Source organism: Emys orbicularis, chromosome 6, assembly GCF_028017835.1.
Source record: "Emys orbicularis isolate rEmyOrb1 chromosome 6, rEmyOrb1.hap1, whole genome shotgun sequence".
NCBI lineage: Eukaryota > Metazoa > Chordata > Testudines > Emydidae > Emys > Emys orbicularis.
In genome coordinates this window covers 96,106,795-96,133,684 of record NC_088688.1, presented here as the reverse complement: position 1 = coordinate 96,133,684, position 26,890 = coordinate 96,106,795, and the positions used below count along the sequence as shown (strand labels likewise).

Genomic DNA, 26,890 nt, shown 5'->3' with positions numbered 1-26,890 from the left:
CTTGGCCTATGGACAATGCAGCATCAAATGTTGAGACCCAAAGGGTATAGAGCCATGGGCCTGCCCTGCCCCTCAGTTTCTTTCACTATTTCAAAGTCCACTAGGAAGGCTCAGAAATAGTTGGGAAGGAGGACTGATCATGTCAATTAATCTACACAAGCTAGCACCTCTAAGTTATTCAGTTATAGGTGAATAACTATTGCTTTTTCAAATATTTTCTTAAGAGATCTATTCTCTACAAGAATCTTTGCTAATCAGATTCACAAAGGTAGGTAGGAGGACCTAACTAAACAAACAAACATTATTCTACCAAGTTGAGTGTCAGAGCTTAAGATAAATCTAGAATGACATGTATATGTATGAACAAAGACCAAGTCACAGCTCTACAGATGCCAAGTATGGGGATGTTTCTAAGAGAAACTGTGGAGATTACAAATAAGCAATGGAATGTACATTAAGACTTTTGGGAATCATAACCCTCACAAGATCATAACACTTTGTATCTATATATATTCTCTACGTAGGTAATTTTAAACTATAAAGAATCGGTAGGACTACTTGATGGGTTTATTTCCACTAAAGGTAGTAGCAAAATGCTCTATTTACACCTAGGCTATGTAGTAAAGCTTTCCCCAGTAATTAATGTAGTTTTGGGAGGGAAAGAGGAGGAAAGTCAAACAGGTGGTTAATAAAGGGATATCAGAGTAGATCCATAGATTTCAAGACCGGGAGGGGCCATTATGATCATCTAGTCTGATCTCCTGCATAACAAAGGTCATAGTAATACCTGTACTGCACCCAATAATGTGTGGTTTACCTAAACCATGTCTTTTCTAAAAGACATCCAAGCTTTCCCCTCCCTCCCCCGACAGCATTGCAGTGAGAACTCATGTTCAGTTAGTTATGAATAATGACTGCCAGGTCATTTTTAAAGTCATTGACTTCCAACATAGTCCAGCAACCTGTAAGTATCTAAACTACCTTAGATAATAATTTGGACTATGTACAAAATCACCAGTGTATCTTCATAGAGAAACTTGATAAAATGAAATAGTAGTCAAATAAACCGAGTTCAGCCTGATACTTGAGAGGGTTTTTTGTGTCAAAAGATAATCAAATATCATCAGAATAGTAGCAGATGTTGGGTTAATCTGGTTTTGGGCTGCCTGAACAGGGAATCTCTTACATTTTGCAGCACGTTTGTCTAGTAGAGTGCTTACAAATCTGCATCAGTATCAGCTGCACCTCCAAAACACACTAATAATTCTGTCCTGTTAAGATTTAAAAATCCAAAAAGGTAGTTGCAAGGATTTTAGTCCAGGTGTAGCATGCTGTCATTTTCTGTGAAAGAAGAGTGGGAATTGGTGAAGCGGATTGGAGAAGATGGAAGAAGAGGATGGAAGCTCCAGGTTAGCCCCCAATTGGACTTATTGGTACTGGATATACCAGAAGCACTTTTTCTCCATCCTCTCCAATTTTCCGTTATTCTCGGGATCAGCGATATTGGAGTTAAGGCATAAAGAAAAGAAAGCATGAGAGGAGAAATAATGTCTTCCTCTTTCGAAGACAGTGTGTGGCATCCTCTTTCATTGCCAATAGATCTATTTGTGGGATTTTCCCATCTGAGAAACAAGGAACAAAGCACTTTTTACTTTCAAGACCATTTGTGCTAGAAGGTGAAATTTCTGCTGAGATTGTAGACTAATGTACTCTATATGCCTCACAGGCCAACAGTGTTAAGGACGTGATTTTTGAATGCACTACCTCTTCAAGGAATAGCTTTATTACAAAAAGCAGATCTGGCTCCACCCTGGTAGATCATATAGTTCATCTTCATGCTACTGCCTGCTAAATATTTGTATTACTTGATCCCGTACTTGACGGATAACAGACCTGAGAGCCAACTAAACCACTTGTCCCAGTACAATGGTATGTAACCTGGCATCTGCCAAGTTACAGAATTTTAATTGTGACTTAACTAAGTGAGCACTCCAACCCATGGTAGAGACACCTATTGCCATTACTATACTGGGATTCAGTGGTTGGAAAGGTTCGCGTCTTCTCTGTTCAAATCCACTATGCAAGTGAGTTCAGTGTTCTAGCAGGTAGGGGTCAGGCTGACTGCTTCTTGTCCACCTTCAGACCCAAATGTTCAGGATGGCAAAAATGTGGTCAATGCTTTCTACAGAGCTCTCGGGAAAATTTAAGTGTGCAGGTGTGTCTCAGCTGTGTGAATCTACAAAGACATTACTCAAAGAACCATTTGTTTCCAAATGTAAAAGTCAATTCAGAAATGTGTGTTATGACAAACATTAATTAGTTTTCCCCTTAGTCTCTATTGATTAGCCTTCAAAGTACTGCCCCAATAACAGTGATGTCAATGCTCTTTCCTGAGTAACTGCACAGCCTGTAGCTGTCCTGTTTAAACAGATACTTTTTACTCCTTAACCGAGTTATCCCCTACCACTACAGGAGAAATTCACTTCACCCACATAAAAGAAAAGAACAAAGTTCATTCTCCACTGCCAGGTTGGAAGGCTATAGCCCATGTCCCACAGTAGCTGTCCTTTCATAGCATTTGTACTGTGGGTTGGGGCACCTGAGTCACATAACTATGAATCCTGTTGCCCTTCCTCAAGTCTACTCATCAATGGCTGGCATGGAGGCTTCTTCCTTAATGTACAGGGGGCTTCTCTGTGGTTGCTACACCTGCAACTCCCCTCATGCAGCGCCACTACACGGCTAACCTACCGTAGAGGGCCAGGCTTTCTGCACCCTCTGTGAATTTCAGTCAGTGTGAATGAGATCCAAACATTTGCCACATACACTTCATTAATTTAAGCCCATGAAGGAAACTTTAATCAATGGCATGAAAGCAGAGTAAATATAATAATGACATAATGCCTCAAAATACTAAACAACCCCAGCTTAATTGATGGCTTTGATTCTCCAATTCTGAGTCAGTTTTGAAATATCACATTTTGTAATTCAAAATAATTCAGACTCTTGTGGACATAAGAAGATGGTTATTAAAGCAAGCCAAAATGATTTACCTTTAACCCAGCAAGTCTCTTATTTATTTTGATTTCTTTAAAGCACTTATCTCCAGCTCTAGGCGCTTGTATGACAAAACATTTTGTGAAACTCACTGCAAGGCTTACTTCTGAAGCAACAAAAAGACCCATCATTCATTATGCTGTAGGGCACAAGGTGATCAGCTGCTTGGAAATACCACCAACCCATAATACAGTACTGAACGATTGGTCTAGCGGAGGGAGTCACTCTGCCTTCTTTTTAAAGCATGAAGTACAAGCCATTGCTGGAAGCAATAGGTGCAACTAGGCAAAAGCTAAGTGAGGCCAGGGGTAGAACACAATGTTTCAGGACAATTATATACTTTCTGTAATGTTGGTAGTGCTTGGGCTATTCTGGGTTGGAAAAAAATTATTTCACTGCATAGTAACTCTCTCTTTTTAAAAAGATGGCGGGTTTATAATAGTTTTTCAGAAAAATTGGAAAAAACTTACCACCCACGGTCTTTTTCTCTCAAGCATCTCTATTAAATCTAGATGACGTTTGCGTTCATAGTATCTCTCCACATCTTGTTTATACCGTTCATTTCTTTGCTTCATTTTCTCCAAGAAATTAGTTTTCTCTTGCAATGAATTCTGTCAGAAAATATATTTTACACTATTTATTTTGCTGTACTAAAATAACTAAATACAAAGGGGTATGCAGAAATTATGAAAAGTATGTCAACGAGAAGAAATTAAGGATTAGACAGAAGTTTTAGAACAGTAGCTTTTTGTGTTTCAATTGCAACTGAATTTCATTTTTCAAAAAAGGGAGAGTCAAACCACTAGTTATAGCCATCAGTACTGGAAGATGCAGGACAACTTTTCCCACATAATGGTGTCATGGAAACTCAAGTTTGATATAGGTAATCAGATGCAAGGTGGGTGAGCCAATATCTTTTATTGGACCAAGTTCTGGTGGTGAAAGAGACACGCTTTCGAGACTACAAACTCAAAAGCGTGTCTCTTTCACCACCAGAACCTGGTCCAATAGAAGATATTACCTCGCCCGCCTTGTTTCTCTAATATCCCGGGATCAACATGGCTACAACAATGCAAATAACAACAGGTAACCAGAGTAATTCAAACACAACCTAATCTTTAAAAAACAAACATTTTCTGATCAAACAAATTATTCTCTACTGGTCAACAGGAGGGGGGGGGGGGACTATTTTTCATTACTGCATTATACATTTTGTTCTTTCTTGAATTAATTCTTAACTGAACAAAATATCTCTACTTTCACTACTAATTAGAAGAGATATTTTATAACTATTAGTTTTGCACCTCTTTATAATTCCTTTATCTATCTTGCTTAGTTAGATTAACAGGTTATCACAGAGACTATAAAGATATTATATGGCAAACAAAGTGACATTTAATTATTAGCTTGGTATCTCCATAGTACAGGGGTCGGCAACGTTTGGCATGCGGCTTGCCAGGGTAAGCACCCTGGCAGGCCGGGCCAGTTTATTTACCTGCTGACGCGGCAGGTTCGGCCAATCGCGGCCCCCACTCGCCACGGTTCGCCGTCCCAGGCCAATGGGGGCGGCGAGAAGCGGCGCGGGCGAGGGATGTGCTGGCCGCGGCTTCCCGCCGCCCCCATTGGCCCAGGACGGCAAACTTCGGCCAGTGGGGGCCGCGATCGGCTGAACCTGCCGCGTCAGCAGGTAAATAAACTGGCCCGGCCCGCTAGGGTGCTTACCCTGGCGAGCCGCGTGCCAAACGTTGCCGACCCCTGCCATAGTACCTAGTCAATGTCACTGTTTGTCATATAATATTCTACCCCGTAAGTTAGGAGCTGTGTGCATGCCCGCCATTCAGCCCCATTTCCCTAACCATTATTATTCTTTATAACTGGAAAATAAATTATGTCAACATACTAAACTTTATTCAGAGGACAGGCAGAGATGAGATAGGGTACTGTTAATTGTTAAGCATTAATGGGTGTAATTAATTAGTTGTTTGATTTACAGACAATGGCATAAGTGATTGAAGCTGTGGCTGTACTAATGAGATGGCAGAGGCTTCATGTGCGCCCATTTTTTCCCTTTGAGTTTTCAGATTTCCCCCAAATCAATAATGTTCTGGACACTTATGCCTAGAACATTCCCGGAAATTTTGGACGTGATAGGATGTGGCGTTCAAACATTAATTGTATTACATACAGAAGACAAATGCCACTGAATTGAGTTTAAGGCCTTTGCAAGCTTGGCCAGTTAATTCTACATTGACACTATCTTCCCTGGCCAGAAGCCCAACTTTTAAATAGGAATACTTCCTTATTATGTCATTGTACAAGTGAGCATAAAGTCAGAAACAAACAATTACTCCTGTAAAAGCATCACATTGTACAAAACTACCTGACATCTACTTATTATTGATCATAGTTAAAAACAAAAAGAAACTGGAAAGTCTATGAAAATCCCTCCTACCACTGTCCCTCTACTATGTAGGTACTTACCTCAAGTTCTCTCTCTCTCTCTCTGAAGTTTTTTAGTTCACAGTGGAATTGGTACATTTCTGGTGGGCCAACTGATTTCTCTGTAGCTTCAAGAAGCTCAGTCTTGGACAGTTTTGCAAATTCCCCAACTTTGTCCTGCAAAGCAGAAACCAAAAACCAATGTTGTCGCAGGTCTGTTATAATATTGCAAAAAAGTAATATTTTATTGCAATATATTGGCCTATCTCAAGCTAATATGCACGTACAACATAGAGTTACATGTCAGACAGCTTTGGAAGTTAGTCAATAAATTATTATTAAATGTGCACCTCAGTTATGTATTACAGCCAGCCCTGTAACTCCGTTATAGTTAGCATATGATCTATTCATAGTTCTCCTGGCTGAAAAATCTAATTGTTATCAAATTTTGTCCATGGCTTTCTGGGAATCACTTTGAACACTTCTCCAAACAAAAACAAAAACAAAAACACCCTGGAAAACCTAAGTGCTCAAAATTTCACTCTGCCACATTCCCAGAATTTGTTCTAAGGTCATTTTCCTACACTGAAAAACTGATTTTAAAAAAATATTAGCTACTGCATTAATAAACATAGTTTAAACACCACCTGATTAAAATATGTCAGCCAGCAGGTTTTAAAATGACACTTTTTACCCCTAGTCTAGAGAGCGTCTAATTAAATTTGTCTGTTCTCAAGTTCAGACATGCTAGGAGGCCAACTATCTACATGATGGAGCTCTCTGCTACTTTTCTTTTCCCAAACATACCCAGGTTCCTCTTGGCTTTGTTCTGAGAATGTATCATATATTTAAAGATACTTAATACTTTAGATTATTTTTCATCCATAGACTCAAGGCACTTTCCAAACTAGGGCAAATATCATGACCCCCAATTCAATGAGATACAGGGGGGGAAAGATCACATAACAAGCCTAGTGCAGGCCTCCAGCCTCCTAAACTTGATCCCTATCCATTGGACCATGCCATCTCCAACACATGCTCCCTTATAATGGAAGATTACCTAATTTGACAAAATTAGTGAGCCTTAAAACATTATGCATGCCATACACACCCGCACACACACAAAAATATTAAAAATAATTCATGATTCAATGGTTAAAATTGGGTGGTGGTTTTTTTTTTTTTACCCTTTTTGGCCTTCCAAAGAGCTACCTCTAGTCCCTCTACTAAAAAGTCACAATCCCCTTCTCCCTCCCTCCCTCCCCCCAAAAAAGCAGTACTCAATTTGTATCTGTTATTGTCTCTCCTACCTGAGGAAGAAACTGGCACAGATTGCCCACTTGGATATTTAAGGCTGCAATCTGCTCCTCTACTATTTTCAGGGTTGAAGGCTTTTTATTGACAAACCACACTGATGCATTGTTTGCTACATGAATCTCACGTTTGATAATGAGATTTTTAGGAGTCTTAAACCTGATTAATAGAAAAAAGAGATGTTAAGTGTTTACACTTTTAGCAACTTTGGAAATATACATGAAGGGTACGTCCAGAGTACCCGCCGAATCGGCGGGTAGTAATCGATCTATCGGGGATCGATATATTGCGTCTCATCTAGACACGATATATCGATCCCCAAATGCGCTCCCACCGACTCCGGAACTCCACCAGGGCGAGCGGCGGTAGCGGAGTCGACGGGGGAGTCGCAGCCGTCGATCCCGCGCCGTGAGGACCCGAGGTAAGTCAAAATAAGATACGTGACTTCAGCTACGCTATTCCCGTAGCTGAAGTTGCGTATCGTACATCGACCCCCCACCCCCACCCCAGTGTAGACCAGCCCACAGACTGCACTGGTAACACATCTTGTTGCTTTAAGTAAAAAAGCTCCAAAATTTCTGATGGTAATGACTATCACTAGCAAGTGAATAATACAAATGTTAATACAAAATTACTGGATACTAGAGATATTCAAATTCAGGAATGTAATAGGAACTGCTGCATATTATCTAATGGTACAAGGTGACGAGTTAATTCTACAAGCCATTACTCACAAAAATACTCCTTGCTCACATGACTAGACCCATTAGTTCCTGAAAAATCTTCACTCAACTGAAGCCAATGAGATTATTCATGTGAGTATACTACTCATGTGAATGTATCAGTATAATTGTTTCAAAAACATGTGTGAACAGTAGCAATATTTAACAAGTTCTAAAGTGACTGTAGTAAATAGATTTTTAAAAAACACACACAGCTATAGTTTAAAACATCTGAAATGTCTCTGTTACTGCATAGTACAGATTTAGATATGTATGTATATTCCATTTATATTGTACTCATTCCTGAGGAAAACAATAATCTTATAGTACTAAACTAACAAGTATTACTTTTTTATTTTCTGTTTAAAACACTAAAAGTACAGACACCTCACAAATAAATATGCAAACAAGATCCCTGTACTGAAATGCTTACCATCTAATTAGCAAAACATGGGGGATGAGATGCATCAGCAAGCAAATAAGCAGTGAAGTCAGCATTCGATCTTGAAATTGCCATTAATTTGGTTTAGTTTATTTTTCTAGTGTCTATTCAGTTAACACTTCTTTAAAAGGAGAGAATTAGGTTTATAAGGCCTTTTGGAAGAAGTTTATTTTAAGCAGGGACTTAAAGGAGCAGAGCTTGAAAGAAAAGGTGGGGTTCCAAGCATGAGGGGCTGCATGGAAAGCAGCACTAAGATGTAAGTGGGATAAGGATGTGAATACCTTTTTCGTGAAGCCTATGCCTTCCTTATAAATGTCTACCATGTCATTAATGATATTCCATTACAGTCACAGTCAAGAATGCTTCACCACTATATACATGATGATCTTGATATTAGTTATGATTCTAGAGTCAAATTCACCCAAGCTGGCACAGAGGGGTACACATTTCAAGTTCTAAAGGGCATTAGGTGTCCCATCAGTAAGTAGTCCCATATTTGGTCACTTCCTCATTCTAATATTTCATCTGAAAACTTCCCTATTAATTAAACAAACTATTGAATTAGATTTGGACTTCTGCAGCTAACACAGCTAATGGTCTCCATAGACCATTAGACCCTCTCCATACTTCAAGTAAGATATGATTGGGTTACTTAATTTATCTCTTTTGACCTGCCTTACTACTTCCCAGAGAACAGTGTGACCTGGAGACCCATTGCAGCACCAACTGCCCCAGACTGTCTCACTTTGGCCCTTTTCACAAGACTGAATGCCCAATGATATAGCTTTATATTTGGGAGCCAAATCCCATCTTATCTTGATCACTGTATTGACAGGGCTCATGCAAGATCTGTCCTCTGTCCCACTTCTTATCAAAACAGCATTTTTAAATACTATGCTGAGATTCACAAAAGGTTATATGCTGTTAATTTGTAACACAGGTAGTATCTTTATTAGGTTGATCTTTTCTATGAGAGAGTGGAAAATTCAAAAAAGATTTAGGGCTAGATTTTTAGATGTGCTCAGCACCCACAACTGGGATCAGGATTTCAAAAGTGTGTGGCTCCCATTTAGGCATCTAAATGAATTGGCCACGTTTCCTAACAGGCTTAGCCCTGGGTGTTGTCAAATTTTCAGAAAAGTTCCTCCATGGGTGGTGAGCATTTGAGAACTCTGTCAGCCACTTCATTCGGGTGCTAAATGGGAACTAAACAAGTTTTGAAAATTTGAGCCTGGAAAAGCATTAGGGGGATCTCTTTAAGGCTTGTAGGCATCCTTTGACTTTGGCAGTATAGTCAATGTGTGTCCAAGATCACCCCTTCATTACGTGTTTTGAAAATCCTCTCCCCTCCATTAAGTAAAAGGTTATCCTTGGCCACAAAGGTGATCTAAGTAACCCATTTCTGCAGAATTTAAAGTTATTTTGAAGATCTAGCCATTGAAGCTGATCATTGCCCTAGTTAACCTTCAGAAAGTTATCTTCACAAGTCCCCAAACAGCATTAGTATTCTGCTGCTGCTTACAACCTTGCTGAACAGAATGACCAAATTTGTTAATGGTTCAGAAATTACTATTAAGATCCCTGGAGGAGAGTAATGAAATTGTCAAGAATCACTTTTACTCTGCTACTTGGGAGCACTAAGAGCAAGCACAATAGCTATTTGGGATAAGGGTAGGGTGGAAGAGAGGACTCAAAGAAACTGAAGAGCTAGTCTGCACTCCCCGCACTATGCCCTCGCAACAGCCAGGAAACTCTGGGTGAAGGAAGATAATTCCTTCTCCCTTGCAGCCTACAAGGGGAGATACAGCATGGAGAAAAATGAAGGAATTCCAACTGATCAGAAACTCCTAGCCACAGACAGATGTGAAAGGTGGAGTTCCACCATCTTTGATTTTTACTACACTTTTGTTAAATCAAGAACATTACAGAAATGTATGACTTTCACAGTGTAAACTGGATATCATCTACATAAGATACTATTCTGGACTCCAGTGATCCTATTCATCCTTTCTCTGATATTTCACTTTGTGCTCTAATTGTGGTATGCCATTAGCCTGTCCTTTTCTCTCCCCATTCATAAAATAGCATTTTACTCTAAACGGTAAGTAGCAATTCTACAAAAAAGGCCATTTTTTTTGGAGTTAAATGCACCCACCCTACACACACCTATATCATTTGGAAGCTTATTTTACATATGTTTAGATGAGGTATAATGTGGAGCTGCCAAGTAGTGCTGTAGGTCTACAGGTGAGATGAAACAGTTGTTCCCAGAATGAGGGGGAAAAGTGTCAAAAAATTTTTTGCACAGTTCCAGAAACACTGCCACATGACTATGACTACAGTTTTAGTTTAAGTTAATTTCAACACCTTGATGTGGTGTTTACTGATCAAAGGTACCAAACGAAAGTGTACAGAGATTTTTATTGGTTTTGCATGGGCAAGTATTTTTTCCCCCAAATGAAGCTGTTTAGATATGGCAAAAATCAACATTCTGCTATATAACATGAAATGTTTTCACATTGCATATTCTTAATTGTCAAAATACATATCACAAGTAATAACAATATTTTCTATACTTTCAATTAAAATTTGCTGACCATATCAATTTCACGCTGATGATTGCATGCCCATAGTTTGTACCAGATAGTGGGCACATATAAACATACATGAATTCCTAATGTAATGCTTCTCTATTGTAAGTTTTACTACATACAATGTAGCATCTAGTCTGCCCGATGGAAGATTTTAATTTGTAATTGCCTTTGCATGTACCACTAGCCTTTAAAATATTCTATAAACTAGCTTTTTAATTCAGTGACAGTTATACACAGGTCAGTATTACTGTTAGATGACAATACACAGCTTCATACAAGGCTTCAGTCAAAGTGCTCACTAAACAAAAATGGTAATTTTGATACTAATATTTAGAACTAATTCTGTATACTTGTACAAAATGAAAAATGGTGGCAATGTTAACAATATACTTTGGGAATTTTATCTCTATAGGAAAGTTACAGTATATGAAGACATGGAAGTACAAGCCCCTTTAAGCTTCCATCAAAGATGATGTGCCACCAATGCTCTGTCACAGGGGCTGTTTTCAGAAATATGCAAGCAAGTTGAATTTGGCATGTCAGAGTTGTACTGAACCAAGGAAAGAAAAACAGACTGAATCTGATCAGAGACCATCACATTCACCTGCTTCTATTGCCACCACAGCAAGCACATCCTGCAGCGATTGGTCCTGTTGCATTGTTTGCTTGAGAAAAACCACGCAAGAAAGACAAGAGAGCAACAAATCTAATGGAGGCAGCATTTCAAAGAGGAGAAGATGACATGTTCTGCAGAATATCTGTGGAAGACTTAATTGCTAAGGATGCAGTTGAAGAGATAGACAATGATCTTATGTGCCAGAAGGCTCTTCTCTTGTCCAAGCTGCTAAAAAGATATTAAGGTCTGCTTTCATCAGATGTAGAAACTGCAAGCTATTCCAGTAGCACATTACAGACAAAATCAGAAAAACACTATGGTTCTGCAATTTCATTCCATGCACAGCATGGACAAGGCAAGTCTACCATTGCTCTGTGGAGAACAGTAACATTAGCTGATACTATTCAAGCTGCTAGTAATCTGAAGCAGGTACTCAAGTCATCCAAAGATTTTGGGGATGTTCTTTTGGTGAGTGAGCCTGATGAACTACTTTCAAACGTACAAGTGGTTTTGCATAATGCTGCTTCAATCCTTTGGTCTGAAATAGCCGAAATGAAAGCCTCAGAATACTATCCAAAGCCAGGTGATTGTCATTTATCGAGGTCAGCTACTTTTGTGCCCCACTTGGTACAGGAGTTTGTCCTTTGGTTGATAAAGAGGTATTTAATTCAGCCAGCAATGCATATCATCCTTCAGAAGATATTCAAAGGTGCTTCTCAATTGCAGAATGCATATATTTAACAGTTCCACAATTATCACACCATGAATTTGGGTCGTCCAATTAATTGACATACTACAGCTTCATAATTGATGCAGAATCCATGATGAGCTGAGGTGGTCCATCACTAGTGCTCCAAAAACGGAAGGAGAAAAACTCCAGGAGGTGTGTTTATTCCAAATGGAGTTGTACCACTTGATGCCGCTGTAATTCTCATCCATTAAGGAGATGATAATATAGGGCAGGGGTGGCCAACCTGTGGCTCCGGAGTCACATGCGGCTCTTCAGAAGTTAATATGCGGGTCCTTCTATAGGCATCGACTCCTGGGCTGGAGCTACAGGTGCCAACTTTCCAATGTGCCGGGGTGTGCTCACTGCTCAACTGCCCTTGCTCTTCCTCCCTCCCTCCCCACGAGCCTCCTGCATGCCACAAAACAGCTGATCGGGAGGTGCGGGGAGGAAGGGGGAGGCGCTGGCAAGGCTGCTGGGTAGTGGGAGCTGCTGGGGGGCTGCTGACGTATTACTGTGGCTCTTTGGCAATGTACATTGGTAAATTCTGGCTCCTTCTCAGGCTCAGGTTGGCCACCCCTGATATAGGGTATGTCTACACTGCAAAAAAAACACCCTTGGCTGGCCCAGGTCAGTTGATTTGGGCTCACAGGGCTCAGGCTGCAGTGTTATAAAATTGCAGTGTAGACATTTGGGCTTGGACTGGAGTCTGGGCTCTGAGACCCTATGACAGGGGAGGGTCTCAGAGCCCAGGCTCCAGCCCAAGCATCCATAAAGTTGCAGTATAGTCCTCCAACCCGAGCCCGAGCACCACAAGCCCAAGTCAGCTGACCCAGGCCAGCTGCAAGTGTTTTATCGCAGTGTAGATATACCCATAGACAAAAATGTAGAGACCACTGATGGAAAGAAGGCCTTCTACTCAATGGCTAGAGTGGTATTTCAAGAACAGTCTGCAGATATTTCTTGTGATGCTGGACTACCATTGAACCATGGGAAAGAAAAGACACTTACTTTCTCCAGGCAATCAGAATTTCTTATGCAATCTGAAGCATTTGAAAAACCTAGAACACCTCCAGAACAGACTACGCATGAAAAAGTATTTGAGAAAAACTCATTACCTACAAATGAACACTGGCTGAGATCTCTCCTGTGGTCTTTTAAGACTACTACCTTGTGATGTCCTACCAATACCAAATGACAATGATATTGTTAGAGAGACAAGGTGGGTGAGGTAATATCTTTTATTGAAGCAACTTCTGTTGGTGAGAGAGACAAACTTTCGACCTTACACAGAGCTCTTCTTCAGGTCTGGGAAACTAAATCAACTAACTAATGGTCCCTTGAAATATGCGTTAACTACTTATGTTTAACAATCTGTTCAAATCTTGCATTTAGCAGTGACTCTTGGAGTTAGTTTCCCAGGCCTGAAGAAGAGCTCTGTATAAGCTCAAAAGTTTGTCTCTCTCATCAACAGAAGTTGGTCCAATAAAAGATACTACCTCACTCACCTTGTCTCTCTAATATCCTGGGACCAACATGGCTACAACACCACCGCATATAACAATGGGTGATACTGTTCACATTCAAGTGATTGTATTTTGGACTGGTTTCAACCACAAGCTTGCACCAAAGAGTTAGTGCATATGCACATGGCAGGTGCATATGCACTAACTCTAGCTCCAAAGAGCAAAATATGCCACATTTATAGGCAAGCAGCAGATATGATTGATTTGGTTGACTTAACCTACTACTGTGGATGCCAAACCAGCTGCCATGGCCACAGTCTATACTAAAATACTGAAATGTAAAGAAATGTCAGCAGCTCTAGGACAACAGCATGCTGTTCAGATCAGGGATTCAGACCATCTATGTTGTTGCTCAGCAAGTGAAATGGACCTTCCCAAATGAACTTGGTACCAATGTGATTCACTTGGGTGGTTTTCACACCCTGTGCTGCTTTATTGCATGTACTGGGAAATTTTGAGGAGACTCAGGATTGCTAGACCTTGTTGATTCTGATGTACATGTAGCTTGCACTGCAGATCAAATGCTTGCTGGCAAGCAATTCAGCCATGCTCTATGTGGCTTGACTCTAGCATCTGAGGCCTGGAGCATGCTATACAAATGTATTATTAGATTTTGTTTTACCATTTAGATGGTTATTGTAAGGCTGTGAGGTCAAAGAAATCCAATTTTATGTCCTGAAATACAGTCATTAAACTAACAGAAAAGAATGCAAATATTTCGCAGTGGTCATTTTAACATGTTGATGGTGTCACTGTTTACTCCATTTCTATGGTAACAGAAATGCCATACCTCACCTTAAAGAAGACACAAGCTTTCAGATAATGTATGACTTCAAGTTAAGCATGTAGACAAGTGTTTGCAGCAGAAGTTAACATTTTTATTACAAACTATTTCTTAGTGACAAAATCTTACTTCCAAAACAAAATGTATAAGTATAGTTTCATTGTTAAGTGATTAAAAATAAATACATATTGGCCAAGTTTTTCAAAAACAGGATGTTAAAGTTACGCTCCTAAATGTTTAGGCACCATATTTAGGGTGGTATTTTCAAAAGCATGAAAAGTAACTTTGGAGCACAATTCCCAATGACTTCAAACCCTGATGAAGGAGTATAGCATACTCAAAGCTCTTCAGCTTTTTTAACTTGTGAAAGTTCAATGTATCAAATGGCAGAGTTGCTTTCAATTATCATACAAGGGCTCTTTGTATCAAATTTTGCATTTGATTGAATTGTTCCCCCAGTAAGGATGTTACTGAGACCCTTCACTTGTCATTTTCAGCACAAATTTTTGTAATGTGAGATTTCTCAGTAAAAGAAGTCTCTGTAAAAAACTTGCTTTAGGAAGGGCGGTACTTTCTGTCCCTGAGATTTTATTACATTTAAGCCATTTGACAAGCTATTTTTATCACATAAAGCATCTACGTACCTTGTTCAAATAGACATAAATATGCTGAGAATAAACTAAGTGAGCTTTATTCTTCCAAGAAGATTAACTTATCCCATCAGTAATGCACAGGGTTTGCAGTCTACTTTGTGACTAACCACAAATGTCTCGAGTCCACTTCCACTGTATATATGCATGTCCCGATCGTGCCACTTTCCTCTGCCTTTCTTTACCTTCTTGTACTAAGATCTACCTTGATTAGTTTTGATATGGTGCTATTATTCCTTGTTCTTTTCTTATCACTTTCTGCCTCTATTTACAGTATTTTGTATCATCAGAAGCTGGGGATCTATCATGTTCAGTTTCTTTCTCCTCCCCTTGTCTATGTATTCCTTGAATAGCCCCCTGGATTTTTGCTAATTCACTCTTCCTGTACCACCCACATTGTGATAGGCCTCTCTCTGAGACAGTATTCTCTGCATGACAGCAAAATTCTCATTCTCTGACGTGTGTTTGGACAGACTTCTGTTTACACCTGCATTGGTGACTGCACTCTCTTCTTAAAACCCGACAGGTGAGAAGAAATGAGTGTCCCTAAGCTATGCTGTACTAAGTGTCCACCATTCATTCCTTTGCTTGTGTAACAGGGTAGTCTGACTCCTTTAAGGGAAGTTTTGTTCCAGGAAAAGCCAGTTCTGTTCTAAAACTTGGAATTGTGGGATCTGCATTTCCCCAGAAGGAGACGGAAAGAAGTATTAAGATGATAGAGGTTGCTCCATAGTAGCTTACCAGTGAGAGATTGGCTACTCACAGTCTTCCTGCTTACTTGACTCTATCACTTGACTGAACTACATATTTTGTTACCAATAAGCGACATGGCAGGCAGAATTGTAGGAAAGAGATCTTTATTGCATATGCTGAATGGCCAGAGTTAGATGTTGAGGCTCTAGAGTTTCCGGGCAAATAGCCTAACTCCACCTTGCCTTCTTGAGCCTGGTGCACACGCAAGTAGGTCTCTGACCCTCTTCACTAAGTTCCATACACCCCTTGCATTTTCGCCATGTTATGAGCAAATTAACATACATAATTAACTTCCAGTTCCACTTATACTATACTGCCTGTTCTTAAAGGGGTTGATCCTTAGAACAAGGTTGGCTAGCTCCATTCCACAAGAATACATAATGCCCATCTCTGCTATAAAACCACAATATCTTGTCTTTAAACTGTATGTTACAACATGTAAATCCTCAAACACACCACAAGAGGAAACTAAGACATACAAAGAAGAAAATCTCAAAAGATCTACTGGAGTGAAGTAGATTTTTTTAAGACCCACCTTTTCCTATTATTGTCCATTCATCTAAGGTGTTGTCTGGTATTGTATTGTCCAGGTGAAAGACTGTTGCACCATCTTTAACAAACAAAACACACACCTACACCACCCCACACCTCCTTTCTGGTAATGCAGTCCTTGCTATCTTCCTTTTTTACTTCCTTTTCTTCCTTAATTACTCATAGAATCTTGTTATTAGGATGATGATTGTACTTTGTTTCCATGCTCAGGAGAAAAAAAACAGATTCCCTTTCATTAGCCATGATTTTCCCCCATTACAGGAGAGCAACAGAACCTCATCTTGAGCTGAGGAAGCAATTATTCCATATTTCTTCTTTCTTTCTTTCTCCAATTCTGCAACCAGATTCCCACTCATCACCAAGCCATGCAGCTGTTGGCAGGTCAGTTATTCCTTGTCCTAGAACCAACTTCTCTACCAAGGTTCACTGTTTCCTCAAGATCTAGGATAACCTCCTTCAGTTCCCCCCCCCCCCCCCACAGGTAATCAGCTGTCACCTTGGCATCTCTTTCCTACCCAATCAATATTTTTACTAGTTTATCAGCTTCTAATATCACCTCCTGTGCTTGGTTTCAAAGAAGTCTCTTCGGAATGGGTCAGTCTTTGTTCAACCGCCCCATCCAGGTTTGAGGCCAACTGTTTGGTCCCTTTTAGTCTACAGGAAATGTTATACTACCTTTTATTACTTTACCCTGCCTCTCCTCCCTCCCTATTCTTCTGTCTGTTGTCTTTTCTGTTTGTTTGATGCAGTCTAAGTTCTTTGGGGCAAGGACCCAACAAGTACTATGCAAAGATATGTTGCAATGTAAGGTTGGAGAAAGGTTCCTGAAGAGTTTTAATGTTATTTTTATTAAATATAGAACAATTTGGATATAATTACATTATATTAATGGTTATAAGTGTTTACATAAAACAGTATTTGCATCACAACATTAAATACACCAAAATCTAACATGATTAAGTCAAGGCACTTGCTTTCTATATATGACTTTTCTTTCCTTTTCTGCATGCTGGGAGCCTCCCTTAAAGATTAGGCAAGCTGCAGCAGAAAATGACAAATTGTTAGCTAGCTAATGAATCATTTCTTACAAACCAGTTATCTGACACTTTAAAATTTATTACACTAAGCTTGTGCTTCAATAAAGTACTCTTTACACACCACAAATCACCAGTGCCTCAATAGATGCTGTCTACAACACTTTTTACAAATCTGTTTATTAAAACAAAAACACAAGATAAAGTCAGCAAAAATGGTTTTAGTACTTACAGTTCAATTTCAACCCAGCCTTTTGAGCACCCTCGCTTTACATACAGACCAACCTGCAGAGCAAAAGTTACAGGAACCAGTATTTTAAAATATTAAATACAAAAGGTATCTATTAAAAATATATTTAAAAATCAGACTTAAAAGACAATTTAGATTTAATGACTGATTTGGAATAGGTATGCCAATAACTAGTACCAATTTACAATGCTGCCATGCATACAATTCCCTCATATGTAGTTACAATAAAGATTATGCCTGGGCAATAACTAGAGAAATCCTGTTACGAGGAAATTAGAATTGTATACAAAACTTCTGCCTCCCTCCCTCTCTAAAGCTTCAGTTTCTTCTACAGGGGAAAGAGAGAATATGGCTCTTTTTTTGTCTAAAGAGCTCTACAACAGTTTTTTGTACTTCATGATCTGCTCCAAGACTGATGCCCTATATTAGACTGGCCCTTGAATCAAGTTACACAGAAGAAGGAATTTCAGACAGTCATATTGCCTACTGCTAGAAAATACAAATGAATGTGATTAAGAGATGTCTAATTTGGCTCCAAGCCCATCTATTTTTACAAAAAATTGAACCCCTTGGGCATGGGGAGGAAAAAGTCATTAAAAAGTCTGGAACAGTTAAAGGGATTCAGCCAATTCCTGACAGCTATATAATCCATCCATTATCACTAAACCAACTTTAAATATACCCTCTTAATTTTCAAACACACATATAAAAAGGTCAAACCAACAAATAAGTAGATTAGAAAATCCTACTGCCTATTCAAAAGGTCCACTTTCAATATACCATAAATACACTACACTTTTATAAAGGAGAAGTGTATTATTAAAGAAAAAAATGACATTTTATTCACCTCTAACCAAAGTTCTTAAAGATGGACTCTACATATTCATATTCATGGAATATGCTGACAGTGCAGCTCTGATGGTGGAACCTTCTTGTAGCAGTGCTCGTTGGAGCATTTTACTATCAGGGCTGCAATGTCACTGCAACATATGAACAGGATGTGCTGAGCCCACCCAAAGAAATACATTTAGGGATTCTCTACACATGGAGTTGTTCCCAATTAACCCCATATGTTGACATTCTTACTCCGGAATAAGAGTTATTTGTTCCTGTTTAGTTGAACATGTATCTAAAATGCATTAAGATAAACAGGTACAAGGCACTCTTATTCTGGACTAAGAGTGTTCATATTGCCAATAATGCTGTCAATAACACATTTCAACACTCTATAAGGCTCTTACCCAAAAGCATTATGTACCCCCTAAATCATCTAATTTGCTGTCTAACACAAACCCATTTGATATCAATTATCAACTGATAAGTACCTCAGACTTTCACAGATTCCATGCATTTTGGAAGCTCTGATGAAAAAAAGACTTAGAAGTGATTAAAGTAATAAAGTGAAACACTGAAAATGTAGGAATTAACACTATTCCTACATGCTTCAATTTCTCTAAGTAGGTTGTGTTAGCTGGAAAATTTAAAGAGGTCCCAACATGAATCAAGTGCTTCCAGACCGAACACAAAAGCTCAGTCAGGTTAATAAGCAGAAGAACAACATTACAGCTGCAGAGCTCTTTGTAGAGCTACAGCAGAGCTGGACAATTCAGAGAGGTTTTGTTTCTGCAGCAGATTGACCTGCTGAGGTATTATTATCCACCTGGAGTTTACAAAGCACCAGGATTACGGCTATTCCTGCTGGACTGTGCCCTAAATTATTAAGTTAAATGTCTAGATCTCAAAAATTTGCACTCACCTTGTCTGCACGCCCTATGAAAGAAGGTTTTCCTGCCAATCCCAGACAAATGGCACAAACAATGCTTGATTTTCCTGTTCCATTAGCTCCTACTATCATGTTCAAATGGGGTCCTGGAGACACTTCACAATTATCATATGTTCTGAAAGAAACCATCATTTTAGGCTAATAGACAGTGATATAGACCAGAAAAATCAATCACAGTTTCATGCAAAACAAGCATATTTGCCTCAGCGCCATTCTGACATTGTTTTAAATATGATAAAGCAATACTTCTAAGATTGAAGTCTTTTCTAAACATTGTTTTCTAGAAAAGCTCAACACATGGCAAAAAACCCTAATCCCATATCATTTAACAGTGTAATGAAAATATACCAGCTGCAGCACGTCTATCCTTTACCATGACGACTGCGGAGAATGAAAAGCTTAGAGTAAAATCCTGGCTCCACTGAATCAGCTGCATAGCCCCCCTTAACATCAATGGAGCCAAGATTTCATCCTTAATATTTTACCCATCTGTCAAAACAACAACCAAAAAATGTTAGTCTTTTAGGGAAAATGGACAAGTTGAATTTTGCAAGGCTGATTTAAACACTTTTTGTTCAGTTGATTGTTTCTAAGTCCGTCAGATTTGACTCAGGTAGGCAGAAGGCTGTCTCCTGTAGTTGCAGATCTTAGAAGGCAAAATCTGTACCAAAGGCCTGTGTGATACCACAGCAAGCCAGATCTAAGATCTGCAGCATGGTTCCCAGCTTCTGTCAGTAGACTGAAATTTCCAGTCCAATCTGAAATTTCTGTGATAAATTCATTTAGTTACAAAATCTGAGAATTTTAATTAAAACTAATATTAAAGAGCTCTTTGGGGTAGAGACAATGGTTTAGTTATATGTTTGTACAGTGCCTAGCACAGTGAAGTCATGATCTATTACTTAGTTCCTAAGTGCTAATGCACTACAAATAATGAATACAATTAATACAGTCAGTACTGTACCTCCTGTGCCATTTATTTTTACATTAAACTCAGTATCTTCTACTGTCCATTCCTTTTAAATTTTCCAATTGCCAAAGAGATTTTACTGACAACACTTAGCCGCACTGTAGAAGAGCTCAGGGATATAAGTAATGGCTTGTCTTCATGTATAGTGGTACAGCTGCGCCACTGTACCACTTCACTGCACCACTTCACTGCAGACGCTACTATGGGCACGTCTTCACTACCCACCAGATCGGCGGGTAGCAATCGATCTATTGGGGATCGACTTATCGCGTCTAGTGAAGACGCGATAAAATTGATCCCCGACGGCTCTGCCATCGGCTCCAGAAATCCACCGCAGCAAGAGGGGGAAGCGGAATCGACGGCGGCGCGGCAGCGGTTGACTCGCCGCCGTCCTCACAGCCAGGTAAGTCGACCTAAAATACGCAACTTCAGCTACACTATTCACGTAGCTGAAGTTGCGTATCTTAGATCGACCCCCATCCCCCTGTAGTGTAGACCTAGCCTATGTCATCAGGAGAGCTTCTCCTGTTGGTGTAGTTTGTCCACCTCTCTGAGGGGCAGCAGCTATGTCAGTGGGAGAAGCCCTCCTGTCAACACAGCACTGTCTACCCGGGGGTTAGCTGCAACAGTTATACTGATAGGGGTCTGTAAAGTAGACCTCCCGTAAAGGGTTTGGCTGCTGGGGATTTTGGCACCTGAAGAGGAGTGGGAGACAGGCTGTGGGGTAGACAAATAACCTAAATGTTTCTTCTTTAAATGATCAGCAGTTGAATACTTCATGCTGAGGCTTAAACTGCCATACTTTAGGTGTCAGTGTTAATCTATTGTGATACATAGGGCAGTCCACACCTCCAAAAGCAGTTGTTTCCCAATCTGCCTGTAGAGTCAGGAAGACGTCAGTGCTGACTTTACATTTACCTTTTTAAGGTTTCTGGCCCCAGCCGTAACGCTAGAACAGTTTTTTCTGGAGGTGTGGAACACGAAAGGCCTGGGAAGGCCACCGCGGAAGCTAGCCAGTACACGGCGCCTTGCCCAAGCCGTTTGTGAATGACGGCCAGGTGCTGTCCAACACTGAAGGTACAGCCAGTGACACACACGCTGCCCGTCTTACAAGGCGGCCGACACCCGGCCACTCTAGTCTCGTGAAGCCGCTAGTGCGAGGAACTAGGCCGGCCCCAGTAGCCAGAGCCCCAGCAGTTAGAGCACCCGGAGGGAGGCAGAAGCCGCACCGGCCCCACTGGCAGAGCAGCGGCACCGGCCAGCGAGCTCTGCCCACACGTCTGGGGCCCCCGCGTTCCCACACTGGAGCCGGGCTCCCTCCCACTATCGCACGTGACAGCAGGGGCGGCGCCGCCAGCGCCCAGGGCCCCGTTTGCGACCCAGCCCCAGGCCGGCCGAGGGGAGCCTGGCGTGATCTCCTGACTCCCGGAGCTGGGCCCTTAGCCGAGTGCCAAATACCCCCGTCCTCACGGCCCAGCGGGCGGCGAGCAGGGACTCGCGGTGCGGCCGTAGCCCCCCAGCACGAGCCGCCGCCGCCCCCCCTCGCACCGGCAGCAGGGGGCGCCGCACTCACAGGAAATTCTCCATAGTGACCCTGACTATAGAGCCCTCCACGAAGGGCGACTGCGGCTGCTCCCGGCCGCTTCCCTCTGGCCCGGCAGCCCCCGAGCCTCGCTTACTCCACCCGGCGCCGCTGCCGCTAGTGGCGGCCCCGAGTTTCCGTTTGCCCGGGGCCGCCATCTTTGCGCCAACCTGAAGCACCGCCCACAACCTGAAACTTTTGTCGCGCGCCGTTAAGCTGAAAATGAGCCCGACACGCGCGCCCTATTCCCATTGGTAGACAGAGTGGGACGGAAGGGGAGAGGCATAGTCCGTTGGCTAATGGAACACCGGGCGTCACGTGAAACCTCACTGGTTGAGAGAGGGGTGGGGCCAATTCGTTACTTTCAGTTCAGTATAAAGGGTCCGAACGCGCGAGACGGATAGGAGGAGCCTTCCCACAAGCCAGCTTGGGCACGTGCTGTATTTGTGACGTTGGCTGTTGCGGGCTTTCTGTTAGGGCTTCTCTTTTAGGGTTTTATATGGTGATTGCGGGGGGGTAATAGCGTCCCAATTTGAACCCTTGTCTCCGCGTAGATGGCGCGCCTTATTTGCATACGACGGAATCACACAGGGTTGTCCCCCACCTTACAAGAAAAATGCCTACGCCTAGCAGCCTGCTGTGCAGCCATCAAAGACTACATTGCCCAGCACGCAGCGCGGCAAGCGCCGTTCCTTGTGACTGGCTGAGCATTGCATGCTGGGAGACGTAGTTCTCTTGAGCCCCCTGCCCCTTCCCTACTCTGAGGGCTGCTGCTTTCTGGTTTGGGGTGGGAGGAGGTCTCTGTTTTCCCTGGCGGGGCTGATTGCCCCATGCGCTAAGCAGGCTCAGCCTTTCGGGCTGGGGAAGGAGGGGAATTGCTCACCCCACCACCTGCCTTCACCCAGGGGCATAGGGCAACCCTGAAACTGCCTAGACCGGTCTCCGACACTGGGTTTCTGCATTAAAGTGGTGACAGCAGTCCTCGCTGCTGTGCAATGTGCCAGGACAGGCCCGAGCAGACTGCTGCACCGCTTGTCCGATGCTGCTTCGGTGGTGATGGTCAGTTACGGTCACGGCGCTGACACCTGTGGACAATTTTATAAGTGTTGTATAAAAATGCTAGATTTCTAAATCCTATGATGGGTGAACTGGAGTGTCTAGTACTATTAGGTGAGAATATTGATGTAAATGAAATCACAGAAACATAGTGGACTTCTGATAATCCATGGGACACTAATACCACAGTATAAAATATGTAGGAATGACAGAGTAGATTGCACCAGTGGGGAAGTGGCACTATACGTGAAAGAAAGAAGAGAGTCAAATATAGTAAAAATCTTAAATGAGTTAAACTGTATGCTAGAATCTCTATGGATATAAATTCCATACTTGAATAATAAGAGTATAGCAGTAGGAATATACTACCGACCATCTGACCAAGATGGTGTTTATAACATGCTCTGGGAGATTAGGGAGGCTATAAGAATAGAAAACAGTAATAATGGGGGATTTTAACTATCCCCATATTGACTGGGCACATGTCACCTCAGGACAGGATGCTGAAATAAAGTTTCTAGACACCATAAATGGCTGCTTCTTGGAGCAGCTAGTCCTGGAACCCACAAGGGGAGAGGCAATACTTGACTTAGTCCTATTAATTTCATTAAAGCAGTCCTATCATACCATGTGCCAGCAAGAGGATCTTCAGGAGGGAAGGTGATCTTATATTCCGAGGAGCAAGGGGCAGGAGAGAAGCTAGGAGCAGGGCTCAGATGATTTAGGGTTAGTCAGATGAAGAGTTCCTGGCATGGGGACAGGCTAGCAGCTGGTCTCTTAGTATTGTTTGCTGACACCGTATCCGTTTACATTTTTAATATGGATCAAAGTGCCATTTTTAATTCACTCCTCTATCCCCTCCCTGATATTTGAAATTGGGAAGCGTAAAAACTATTGCTGTTACAAAAAAAATTATTAAGAGGATTTCAAACTGAGGGTGGTGTTATTGTCTTTTCCACAAGATGGCAGCATAATCTAGCAATTCTTCCACAGAGAAAGAATTTTAAAGGCATAGGGGATATATAGTAATTAATAAACAACTCCTTCACAAATATGCATGTTTTAGCTATTTGCAATCAACTAGGGAGCAGGGGCAGAGATAACCAGCTTCCATTTTGAAGGCTGATTGTATGGAAGATTAGTCATAGGGATTGTTCCTAAAAGTCATTGGTTATTCAACATCCTTTCCCCTCCTTTTGAGGAGGATCCTCAACAGATTCATGTTAGGGGTGGGTGGGTATTCCACCATCACTATTGGAACTGGCAGGACTTCCACCAATGGCATTAGGGTTTCTGCAACTTCCTTTCCTTACAGCTGAGCTGACACTTGCAGCTGCCAAGGTAGCTTCCAGCCATAAAGAGTGGGGCAACTAGATTAAGGAGTTACATGAAAGTAAAACTGGAGTAAGAGTGGTGAACCAAGCCCTTATGTTAAACCAAGATTAATCTAATACTGGGCCAGAATCTGGTCTCATTTACACTAGTGTAAACCCAAAATAACTGTATTAAATTTGATATAAACTGGATTTACACCAGTGTAACTGATAAGAATTTGTCCCTCTTAAGTAATAAAAATATGCAAAAAGATGAGGTAATAGAACATACACATACAAACAGCAAAATAAAGAAGACAATATTACAAACAACCAAGGAACAATGAAAAGGTCTGTCCTGCTCTCAGGACAATGCCAGTTTTACTGCAATACAATTTGTTTCCAGAACAACCAAATATAAACCATTGAGTGTTTGGGATCCTGTAGTTGCTTTTGAAGGCTCTGTTTACATAGGTATACTGGAATAGTCCACAGAACTGGGCTCATAGCAGTTGCATGAGGATTTATTTTTAAGGCTTCTGAAGAGATTTTTAGATGGCTGATTTATAGGACATGTCACATAGCTTAGGTATCAGCCTCAATTCTTTGCTTTGCTGTGGTCCAGTTATGCTGCTCCAGTGATGCAAGGTGCCATATAATAGATGAAACTGGCCTCCAGGTCCAGGATATTCCCCTGGTGTAGGGGGTTTCCTACTTGGCACAGACCGATGGAATGACTATGCTGTCTCCCTCCCCTCTCACAGCATAGAGACTTGCCAGTTGGGGGAGTATTGTGCATGCTACCTCTATTCTTAATTGGCCATGGCCATCAAGGGGTCATGTGCTGCCCTGAGGCTGTGAATTCAGGAGACACAAAGTGGCCTAAAGGCACCTTTTCTCTTCCCCCTTTCATTCCTCTGTCTAGTGCAGTGGTTTTCAAACTTTTTTCATTTGTGGACCCCTAAACAATTTCAAATGGAGGTATGGCCCCCTTTGGAAATCTTAAGACATAGTCTGCAGACCACCCACTGTTCTATGGTAACAACATTTTTGTGGACCCCTTTGACATAGTCTATGGACCCCATGTTTAAAATCACAGGAAGTATTGGTTAATTAACCCATCTTAAGATTTTTGTTTAATGTATATATTGTATTGAACAAAATCAAATTCTTTGATTGTGCCTCCAATGTTAAAAAAACACACACCAAAAACCCAGCTGATTGGAGGCATAAGGTAAATCTACACAGCAAAAATAAAAACCCTGCAGCAGCAATTTTAAGAGCCTGAGTAAACTGACTCGGTCTTGCACTATGGGGTAAAAATAGCAGCATAGATGACTTTTGGGCTTGGGCGAGAGCCCAGGCTCTGAGACCCACCCCATCACCAGGTTTCAGAGTCTGGGCACCCCCCCCCCAGCCCAATTTTTAGCCCTGTAGTGCGAGCCCCACAAGCCTGAGTCAGCTGATGCAGGCTATGAGACTCGCTGCCTCAAGTCTTTTGTGCAGTGTAGATGTACTGATAGAGGGCCATATCTTCAGATGTGGCCAAGGAATGTTTAGTGCAGCTTGTGGAGGTGGGGGTAGTGGATTGGACTCTAGATGCAAATTAGAGCAGCCTGAAGTCTACTCCAATATGCACCAGGTGCCAGCAGTCCCAAGGGACCGTTAAAGCAGCTGGGGATCACGGGTGTACAAGGGAGCATTGGCCACTCCTGTTTCCTGGGCCACATACCCTGTTTCAGCAGCCAGAATGGGGACTGGCATAGGAACTGTTACAATGTCTACATACAGAATCCTTCTGTAGCTGGTTACATTGGCTTTTGGGCTGCTCTGGGTTCCTGCAGTGCCAAATGTACTGGAGGATCCAGCCCATAATTTGTTCTGAAAATTCTAAGCTTGTTTGCATATCATCATGGCAATAACTAGAGAACATAGTGTTTGAAGTGGAGCAATAAAATAAGACATTATTCAAAATTACATTTTATTAGATAGTTTGGTAATTTTAAAACAAACATATTGTAATACAAACACACATATAATGTCTTAAGAGTTAACAGATTATGTCAACTGAGTTTCTTTTTAACATAAATGCAAAACATTTGTGGTTGGTTAAAGTATATAAAAAGTGTGTGTGTAGAAACTGACATTTAAAAAATGAGGCCAGCAGTCCAAACAAAGCGTGCCTCCTCTATTGCATACAAACCAATAGCAGTGTATTTTAATATAGTATTAACTTACACTGAATCACACATTGATGGAACATTGATGGAAGTCCTTTTGTTATTCACATTGATGGCAAATAGATTCATTATAGTAATTAGTCTGGCAAAGAATAGTGAAAAATCCATTCATATGGAACATTTAAAGTATTACCAGTAAGAGACTACATTTTCCCAAAGAGATTTGTCATCATGAATAATTGCTTTCAATGTGTACGATATTATTAATATCCAATATTATTTACTTATTTCAAAATATTTATGTCTTGAAATAAAAACAAAACCCACTTTCTACCCAACACAAAACATTCATTGAATGCAGATTTAAGATAACACAATATCAGATTTTAATTGTGCCTTTTTTACCTTCTTCTCTTTACCTATGCGACAAAAAAGATTTACCAAACAGCATTAGTATTTTATTGCTTGATCTGTGCAAAATGGGAAGCCTTTATATAATAACTAATATCACATGCAAAAGAGAAAAAATCCAATAAGAACAGTCTA

General features: G+C 41.1%; 1 protein-coding gene across 1 annotated transcript in view; it reads right to left on the bottom strand.

Moving 5' to 3' along the window:
• The window catches only part of SMC5 (structural maintenance of chromosomes 5), an 81,116-nt gene extending 59,163 nt beyond the window's left edge, over positions 1–21,953 (bottom strand). Inside the window, exons 1-6 of the mRNA XM_065406162.1 lie at positions 21,787–21,953; positions 19,217–19,358; positions 17,443–17,495; positions 6,807–6,969; positions 5,539–5,673; positions 3,528–3,668 (exon numbers count right to left, since the gene is read on the bottom strand). Coding sequence (XP_065262234.1) covers positions 3,528–3,668; positions 5,539–5,673; positions 6,807–6,969; positions 17,443–17,495; positions 19,217–19,358; positions 21,787–21,953 — 801 coding nt within the window. The remainder of the gene's footprint in view (positions 1–3,527; positions 3,669–5,538; positions 5,674–6,806; positions 6,970–17,442; positions 17,496–19,216; positions 19,359–21,786) is intronic.
• Between the last annotated feature and the right edge of the window lie 4,937 nt (positions 21,954–26,890).